Source organism: Perca flavescens, chromosome 12 (genome assembly GCF_004354835.1).
Source record: "Perca flavescens isolate YP-PL-M2 chromosome 12, PFLA_1.0, whole genome shotgun sequence".
In the NCBI taxonomy this organism is placed as follows: Eukaryota; Metazoa; Chordata; class Actinopteri; order Perciformes; family Percidae; genus Perca; species Perca flavescens.
Window position 1 is genome coordinate 35,508,974 of NC_041342.1, and position 10,758 is coordinate 35,519,731.

Genomic DNA, 10,758 nt, shown 5'->3' on the forward strand with positions numbered 1-10,758 from the left:
CTAAAGGGTTGTTCTTAGTGTCTTCATTAATCAGAGGTGTGTTTAGGGAACATGGTCCTAAAGGGTTGTTCTTAGGGTCTTCATTAATCAGAGGTGTGTTTAGGGAACATGGTCCTAAAGGGTTGTTCTTAGTGTCTTCATTAACCAGAGGTGTGTTTAGGGAACATGGTCCTAAAGGGTTGTTCTTAGTGTCTTCATTAACCAGAGGTGTGTTTAGGGAACATGGTTCTAAAGGGTTGTTCTTAGTGTCTTCATTAACCAGAGGTGTGTTTAGGGAACATGGTTCTAAAGGGTTGTTCTTAGTGTCTTCATTAACCAGAGGTGTGTTTAGGGAACATGGTCCTAAAGGGTTGTTCTTAGTGTCTTCATTAATCAGAGGTGTGTTTAGGGAACATGGTTCTAAAGGGTTGTTCTTAGTGTCTTCATTAATCAGAGGTGTGTTTAGGGAACATGGTCCTAAAGGGTTGTTCTTAGTGTCTTCATTAATCAGAGGTGTGTTTAGGGAACATGGTCCTAAAGGGTTGTTCTTAGTGTCTTCATTAATCAGAGGTGTGTTTAGGGAACATGGTACTAAAGGGTTGTTCTTAGTGTCTTCATTAACCAGAGGTGTGTTTAGGGAACATTGTTCTAAAGGGTTGTTCTTAGTGTCTTCATTAACCAGAGGTGTGTTTAGGGAACATGGTCCTAAAGGGTTGTTCTTAGTGTCTTCATTAACCAGAGGTGTGTTTAGGGAACATTGTTCTAAAGGGTTGTTCTTAGTGTCTTCATTAACCAGAGGTGTGTTTAGGGAACATTGTTCTAAAGGGTTGTTCTTAGTGTCTTCATTAACCAGAGGTGTGTTTAGGGAACATGGTCCTAAAGGGTTGTTCTTAGTGTCTTCATTAACCAGAGGTGTGTTTAGGGAACATTGTTCTAAAGGGTTGTTCTTAGTGTCTTCATTAACCAGAGGTGTGTTTAGGGAACATTGTTCTAAAGGGTTGTTCTTAGTGTCTTCATTAACCAGAGGTGTGTTTAGGGAACATGGTTCTAAAGGGTTGTTCTTAGTGTCTTCATTAACCAGAGAACTGAAAGATAACTGTTGATCCCGCCCCTCGGATTGAGCCCTGACCAATGGGTCGGTCTTAAACTAGCAGAGACACACACATCGTGCTAGATAGGGACCAGTGTTTAATTGGGGCAGTTTGAGGGTTTATTTGGGGCAGTTGTAGGGGTTATTTGGGTCAGTTTTGGGTGGGGGTCATTTGGGGCAGTTTTGGGGGTTATTTGGGTCAGTTTTGGGGGTTATTTGGGTCAGTTTTGGGGGTTATTTGGGGCAGTTTTAGAGGTTATTTGGGGCAGTTTGGGGGGTTATTTGGGGCAGTTTGGGCATCATTACCTCTGGGTTGAGCGTGTTATTTAGAGCTTATTTGGGGCAGTTGAAGGGGTTATTTGGGGCAGTTGTAGGGATAATTACCTCGGGGTTGAGCGTGTTATTTAGAGCTTATTTGGGGCAGTTGAAGGGGTTATTTGGGGCAGTTGTAGAGGTTATCTGGGGCAGTTGTAGGGATAATTACCTCGGGGTTGAGCGTGTTATTTAGAGGTTATTTGGGGCAGTTGTAAGGGTTATTTGGGGCAGTTGTAGGGGTAATCACCTCGGGGTTGAGCGTGTTATTTAGAGGTTATTTGGGGCAGTTGTAGGGGTTATTTGGGGCAGTTGTAGGGGTAATTACCTCGGGGTTGAGCGTGTTATTTAGAGGTTATTTGGGGCAGTTGTATGGGTTATTTGGGGCAGTTGTATGGGTTATTTGGGGCAGTTGTAGGGGTTATTTGGGGCAGTTGTAGGGGTTATTTGGGGCAGTTGTAGGGGTAATTACCTCGGGGTTGAGCGTGTTATTTAGAGGTTATTTGGGGCAGTTGTATGGGTTATTTGGGGCAGTTGTATGGGTTATTTGGGGCAGTTGTAGGGGTTATTTGGGGCAGTTGTAGGGGTTATTTGGGGCAGTTGTAGGGGTAATTACCTCGGGGTTGAGCGTGTTATTTAGAGGTTATTTGGGGCAGTTGTATGGGTTATTTGGGGCAGTTGTATGGGTTATTTGGGGCAGTTGTATGGGTTATTTGGGGCAGTTGTAGGGGTTATTTGGGGCAGTTGTAGGGGTAATTACCTCGGGGTTGAGCGTGTTGTTCTCGGAGCTCTTGGTCGACAGCAGGATGTGCGTGAAGCCATCTTGTTTCTTCACCACGATGTCGCGGTAGCGGTAGGCGCTCTCCGTCTGGCGGACGCTGAACCTCAGGCGCTTGTCGAACGCAGAGCGCTCCTCCAGGCGCCGCTTCCCGGTCGCCCCGGTGACACCGGTCGCCCCGGAGACACCGGTCGCCCCGGAGACACCGGTCGCCCCGGTAACCACGCTCTGCACGCCAGACATCCCGTTGGCAGCGACCGCCTCCATCAACCCAGAGTTACCTGATCATCACATTCAGCACACAAAACGGTAGTTTACATTATCTTATAGACACACACACTTAGAGAGACACACACACACACACACACACACTCACACTCGGAGACACACACACACACACACACACACACACACACACACACACACACACACACACAGACACACACACACACACACACACACTCACACTGAGACACACACACACACACACACACACACACACACACACACACACACACTCGGAGACACACACACACACACACACACACACTCACACTCGAGACACACACACACACACACACACACACACACACACACACACTGAGACACACACACACACACACACTCGACACACACACACACACACACACACACACACACACACACACACACACACACACACACACACACAGAGACACACACACACACACACACAGAGACACACACACACACACACACACACACACACACACACACACACACACACACACACACACACACACACACACACACACACACACACACACACACACACACACACACACACACACACACACACACACACACACACACACTCGGAGACACACACACACACACACACACACTCGGAGACACACACACACACACACACACTCGGAGACACACACACACACACACACACACACACACACACACACACACACACACACACACACACAGACACACACACACACACACTCACGGAGACACACACACACACACACTGACACTCAGACACACACACACACACACACACACACACACACACAGAGACACACACACACACACTCACACACTCAGAGAAACACACACACACACACACACACACACACTCACACTCGGAGACACACACACACACTCAGAGACACACACACACACACACACACACACAGACTCACACACACACACACACACACACACACACACACACACACACACTCGGAGACACACACACAGAGACACACAGAGACACTCAGAGACACACACACACACACACACAGAGACACACACACTGAGACACACACACACACACACACACACACACACACAGAGACACACAGAGACACTCAGAGACACACAGACTCACACACACACACACAGAGACACACACTCAGAGACACACACACACACACACACACACAGAGACACACACACACACACACAGACACACACACACTCGGAGACACACACACACACACACACACACACACACACACACACACACACTCAGAGACACACACACACACACACTCAGAGACACACACACAGAGACACACATATAGGGTACTAGATACATATAGGGTACTAGGTACATATAGGGTACTAGGTACATATACTAGATACATATAGGGTACTAGATAAATATAGGGTACTAGGTACATATAGGGTACTAGGTACATATAGGGTACTAGGTACATATAGGGTACTAGATACATATAGGGTACTAGATACATATAGGGTACTAGGTACATATACTAGATACATATAGGGTACTAGATAAATATAGGGTACTAGGTACATATAGGGTACTAGATAAATATAGGGTACTAGGTACATATAGGGTACTAGGTACATATAGGGTACTAGGTACATATAGGGTACTAGATAAATATAGGGTACTAGATACATATACTAGATACATATAGGGTACTAGATACATATAGGGTACTAGATAGGGTACTAGGTACATATAGGGTACTAGATACATATAGGGTACTAGGTACATATAGGGTACTAGGTACATATAGGGTACTAGATACATATAGGGTACTAGATACATATAGGGTACTAGGTACATATAGGGTACTAGATACATATAGGGTACTAGGTACATATAGGGTACTAGGTACTAGGGCTGGGCGATATATCGATATAAAAAATATATCGATATATTTTTAAATGAGATATGGAATTAGACCATATTGCATATATCGATATAGTTCAAATGTGATCCTTGCTCCCATAGATATATACACAGATGTCGCCTTGAGGTTCTAAACATACGTCAAAACCACCGCCATCTTGGAACAGAGGTCCGAAGCATTCAGATCAACGCTAAAGATGCCGGACTTTTGTACTGCTTAATTATGTTAGATAGAGGAAATGAAAAGAACAAACAGCAATGAATAACATTTAACAGGTGACCATGTGTTTTATGATTATGTATGCCGCCGACCAGCAACCTGAGCTCCGGCGGCAGCGGGAGGCGGAGAGCTCCGTGGCGGCCGCAGCGTCTCTTCCCCGGTAAAAACACAGCTTTGCCTCGCTGCTGCGCCGGGGTCCCGCTGATCCAGATCGGACCGGCCAAAGACAGAGTGGTGATCGGTAGGATCTTACACGTAGTCCAGGACGACCTGTATGTCGATATCGGGCGGAAAGTTCCACTAAGTTTGCGGGGCGGCAGGCGGACGGAGAGAAGCTACAGCGGGGCAGCAGAGACCGTCTGCAGCTGCAGGATCTGGAGCTCAGTGCTCGTTAAAATGACACGTAACGCATAAATACATACAGAAATAAATAGTGGAGGAATGAGCCTGGACATTTCAGTCTGTTTTAAACTTCACCTTGAAGCAGAAACTCTTAGTTCAGAAGGGTGAAGTTTCCGTTTGGACTCAGATCTGTGAACCGATCATAATAAATATTCTTTGTATTAACACATTAATTAGTTTCTTTGTTTTGTAGTCGATAGTTCATCTTTTAGTTTACTTAAGTGGAAGCAGTATCAAGTGGAAGAATGGGACTATAAACCTAGGCTTACAGGCATGAGGCATTACATTTTGAACAAAGTAGATTATATTAATATCAAAAGCTTAATTGACCTTTGGAACGAATCACAAATATGGAGCTTTGATTTCAAAAAAGGTACTCCTGTTATACAGTATTTAGGTTTACATTTTAGTTGTTATTTGAACAGCTGAGCATTTAATCATGAACCAGGTGAAGAAACCGGTTTATTATTTATTTGATTTTGCAACTGTCTCTATGAAACTACTTGTGACATGTCATATTTGATTTTGGCTTTGACTGAACATTTGCTCTCACTTTATGGAAAAAATATCGGGATATATATCGTATATCGATATTCAGCCGAAATATATCGGGATATGACTTTTGGTCCATATCGCCCAGCCCTACTAGGTACATATAGGGTACTAGATACATATAGGATACTAGGTACATATAGGGTACTAGATAAATATAGGGTATTAGATACATATAGGGTACTAGGTACATATAGGATACTAGATACATATAGGGTACTAGATACATATAGGATACTAGATACATATAGGGTACTAGATACATATAGGGTACTAGATACATATACTAGATACATATACTAGATACATATAGGGTACTAGATACATATATGGTACTAGATACATATAGGGTACTAGATATATATACTAGATACATATAGGGTACTAGATACATATATAGTACTAGATACATATAGGGTACTAGATACATATAGGGTACTAGATACATATACTAGATACATATAGGGTACTAGATACATATAGGGTACTAGATACATATATGGTACTAGATACATATAGGGTACTAGATACATATAGGGTACTAGGTACATATAGGGTACTAGATACATATATGGTACTAGATACATATAGGGTACTAGGTACATATAGGGTACTAGATACATATATGGTACTAGATACATATACTAGATACATATAGGGTACTAGATACATATAGGGTACTAGGTACATATAGGGTACTAGATACATATAGGGTACTAGATACATATAGGGTACTAGATACATATACTAGATACATATAGGGTACTAGGTACATATAGGGTACTAGATACATATAGGGTACTAGATACATATAGGGTACTAGGTACATATAGGGTACTAGATACATATAGGGTACTAGGTACATATAGGGTACTAGATACATATAGGGTACTAGATACATATAGGGTACTAGGTACATATACGGTACTAGATACATATATGGTACTAGATACATATACTAGATACATATAGGGTTACTAGATACATATAGGGTACTAGGTACATATAGGGTACTAGATACATATACTAGATACATATAGGGTACTAGGTACATATAGGGTACTAGATACATATAGGGTACTAGATACATATAGGGTACTAGGTACATATAGGGTACTAGATACATATATGGTACTAGATACATATAGGGTACTAGGTACATATACGGTACTAGATACATATATGGTACTAGATACATATACTAGATACATATAGGGTACTAGATACATATAGGGTACTAGGTACATATAGGGTACTAGATACATATACTAGATACATATAGGGTACTAGGTACATATAGGGTACTAGATACATATAGGGTACTAGATACATATAGGGTACTAGGTACATATAGGGTACTAGATACATATATGGTACTAGGTTGCGACCGTGGTGTGTGTGTGTGTGTGTGTGTGTTTCCGTGGAGACCGTGGCGCGTGTGTGTGTGTGTTTCCGTGGCGACCGTGGTGTGTGTGTGTGTATGTGTCTGTGTGTGTTTCCGTGGAGACCGTGGCGTGTGGTTACCTGTGTGACCTTTGACCTCACCTGTGTTGCAGAGTGAGTGCATGGCTGCAGGTGTGAGGGGCAGCCTGGGGGGGGCCCCTGGGGGGTTCTGGCTGCGGGGGCGGGTCCCCATGCGGGCCCTCTCCTCTCCGGGCCCCAGCGCCCCCCCCACCACAGCCACCTCGGGGGGGACGGCCTGCGTCTCCACGGCGACGGCCTCCACGGCGCCGGCCTCGCTGGGGGACTCCTCCGAGTCCCGGCGGCCAATCAGAGGGCTCCTCGGGACCAGGATCTTAATGCCCGTCTTAGACAGGTCCATACTGCGCCGGGCCGAACCACCTGGAGACTAGGGGGGGGGCACAGGGTTATGTTTCAATGATACGAGATATATAGATATATATTATTATTATTATTATTATTATATATATTATATTATTAATTACTATTATTTCGCGTTTATTAGGTTCGCGTTCTGAAGCGAAGCTAACCCCCCCTTGGGTGTCCTTACCGGAGCCGCTGACATCACAGAGGGCTGCTGGGAGTTCCTGAGCCCGAGCAGTGGGGGGGGCAGCGCCTGTCCGAGGGCCTCCCCGGTGATGTCACAGCGTGGGGGGCGGGGCCTGTAGGGCGCCCGGTGGGCCGGGCTGCAGTGGCGCGTGGAGCGCAGTAACGTGGCGTCCCTCTGGCGCTCGGCCTGCTGGCGGTGGAAGTCGTGCACGTAGACCGTGCACGTGGACAGGTGTTCCTCGGGCTCCCAGGTGTCTCCCTCGGCGCCGTAACCACGCCAACGCACCAGGTACTCCACCTTCCCCTTCCTGTTCCTCCGCTTGTCCAGCACACGCTCCACCTGCTCGCCACCACACACAGGTCAGTATATCTGCACACCACATGGCCTGTCTGTCTGCCTGTCTGTCTGTCTGTCTGCCTGTCTGTTTCTCTCTAGGTCTGTCTGTCTGTCTCTCTGTCTGCCTGTTTCTCTCTAGGTCTGTCTGTCTGTTTCTCTGTCTGCCTGTCTGTCTGTTTCTCTGTCTGTCTGTCTGTCTCTCTGTCTGTCTGCCTGCTTCTCTCTAGGTCGGTCTATCTATCTATCTATCTATCTCTTTGCCTGCCTGTATGTATGTGTCTCTCTGTCTGTCTCTCTGTCTGCCTGCCTGCTTCTCTCTAGGTCGGTCTGTCTGTCTGTCTCTCTGTCTGTCTGTCTCTCTGCCTGTCTGTCTCTCTCTCTCTCTATCTATCTCTTTGCCTGCCTGTATGCGTCTGTCTGTCTGTCTGTCTCTCTCTCTCTCTATCTATCTATCTATCTATCTATCTATCTATCTATCTATCTATCTATCTATCTATCTATCTCTTTGCCTGCCTGTATGTGTCTGTGTCTCTGTCTCTCTCTATCTCTCTCTCTCTCTATCTGTCTGTCTCTCTGCCTGTATGTCTCTCTGTCTCTATCTATCTATCTGCCTGTATGTATGTATGTATCTGTCTGTCACTCTCACCGTGTGTCTGTCTGTCTCTCTCTCTCTCTCTCTCTGTCTGTCTCTCTCTCTCTCTGCCTGTCTCTCTCTCTCTCTCTGTCTGTCTGTCTCTCTCTCTCTGCCTGTCGGTGTCTCTCTGTCTCTATCTATCTATCTATCTATCTATCTGTCTCTCTGCATGCCTGTATGTATGTGTCTGTCTGTCTCTCACTCTCTCCGTGTGTCTGTCTCTCTATCTGTCCGTCTGACTGCCTGTCTGTCTGCCTGTCTGTCTGTCTGATAACACATCCTAACATAGAAATTAAAGAGTTCTGTTATTGTTGACAACAAGTTCAAAGTTAGTTTAAAGTTTCTCGGAGAGTTTACGAACAGTAATCCGTTAGCTTTGGGCTAACTCGGAGCTAACTGGAAGTTCAGAAAGTTAACTAGCTACCGTTAGCATGTTAGCATTAGCTCGCGTCACCTCGTAGAACTCTTCCGTAGCCATGGAGACTGTTCGCGGGCACGAGCAGCTTCCAGAAGCTTCTTCAGTCGAGCAGCAACATGAGAGAGAGAGTAGAAGAAGAGCGTCGGCCTCGAGCTGCTGGGAGACGGAAAGAGGACTCTTTAAACACCTTAAACTAGCTGCTAGCTGTTAGCTGTTAGCACACACCGTTAGCACACTGCTAGCACACTGGCTCTCCGGAAACATCCGGTCAGACTCACTGGCCTTCAAAATAAAAGTCCCCCGGATAACTTTCTTAAACAGAATTATTAATTTACTGCCGTAAAGTCCCAACTAACGTATTAAATGTATCTAAATGTGATTTACAGGCATAGTGGAAGAATACATGAATGGATAGTAACACATTAAGGTATACAAAACACACACGAAACAGACAAAAACACTCACACATAAACACAAAGAAGTAAATCCCCATTAAAATACCAAATAACACGAAAAACATCGACTTGATTTTTATCTTTAAATTATTTTTCAGTATTTCTTCAGAAATGACTGCCACACGTCTGCAAGATGCATTCAGCAGCTGAATATAAAATAATATATATATATATATATATATATATATATATATATATATATATGTGTGTGTGTGTGTGTGTGTGTCTGTGTGTGTGTGTGTGTGTATCTGTGTCAGTGTGTGTGTGTGTTTGTCTGTGTGTGAGTATCTGTGTCAGTGTGTGTGTGTGTGTGTGTCTGTGTGGGTGTCCTGTTGAAATCCAGCCTTGTGCATTTTCATTGTCATCCAACATATAGCCATAGTTACATCAGAAAATAACTAGTCTATACCCTGACGCTCCACTCCCAGGATAGCTCGGTCTGTCTGTCTGTCCCCTTCCTCTGTCTCTGTTTCGGGGTTCTAACCTCCAGTTTTTCTCAGTCGCTTTGGTGCGTTTTTAACATCACCCCTAATATGTGCAAAACAATAAGTGCATTTCTCAGAACAATTTGTACAAACTGCAGTTATACATTAGATATGTGTCTAAAGCTAGTCAGTTACTAAGAATCCTCAGTACATCTCTCCTACAGTAGATATTCATGCCAATGATCATGTCGGTGTCATCAAAATGATAAGTTATTGAGTCATTGCTCACGAACAAAGTCGTCAAAATGTTTAGGCATGTTGTCAATGGAACGGTCTACTGACAGTATTACCTGATGTAAACTTAGGCTACAGTTACTTTATTGAAAATGCACAAGGCTGCACTTCTATGGCATATATCAATGTCAACAGTACTATTTACATATTACTGTATGGGGGTTATTGATTGAAAGAGACTGGGAAGGATTTTGTTTCACAGCTTTTACTATTTTCCCTTGCAATGCAACATGGAAAGAATCTTTTGGAATGCCTTATCCATAGATAAAGAGCAATAGATATGACATGTCATATCTATTGCTCTACATCTATGGCCTTACTATCCTCTGCAGGCATCTACTGTGATGTCCTCACATGCTGCATCCATTGCAGCCAGCAGGGTCATCTGTGTGTGTGGCTGACGATCGTACACCTTCCACCTCCATGCTGAAAATAACTCCTCAATTGGGTTAAAGAATGGTGAAGTCAAGTCAAGTCAGCTTTATTGTCAGATGTGCTATACATGCATGACATACGGCACAAATGAAATTTCAGTCCTCTCGGACCCCCGGTGCAAAATGCAATAAAAAAATAAATAAGTTTCTATAAATAGAAAAGACAGAACAAACAAACAATTTAACATTACATAAAAATAAACAATCTAACCCTTTCCAACTGGCTTGAAAGCCAACCGTGTACCCCAGAATGGAGA

General features: G+C 44.2%; 1 protein-coding gene across 1 annotated transcript in view; it reads right to left on the minus strand.

Moving 5' to 3' along the window:
- cdyl (chromodomain protein, Y-like) overlaps positions 1–9,165 on the minus strand; it is a 15,325-nt gene extending 6,160 nt beyond the window's left edge. Inside the window, exons 1-4 of the mRNA XM_028593126.1 lie at positions 8,930–9,165; positions 7,506–7,844; positions 7,040–7,343; positions 2,142–2,440 (exon numbers count right to left, since the gene is read on the minus strand). Coding sequence (XP_028448927.1) covers positions 2,142–2,440; positions 7,040–7,343; positions 7,506–7,844; positions 8,930–8,953 — 966 coding nt within the window. The 5' untranslated portion in view covers positions 8,954–9,165. The remainder of the gene's footprint in view (positions 1–2,141; positions 2,441–7,039; positions 7,344–7,505; positions 7,845–8,929) is intronic.
- Positions 9,166–10,758: the final 1,593 nt, after the last annotated feature.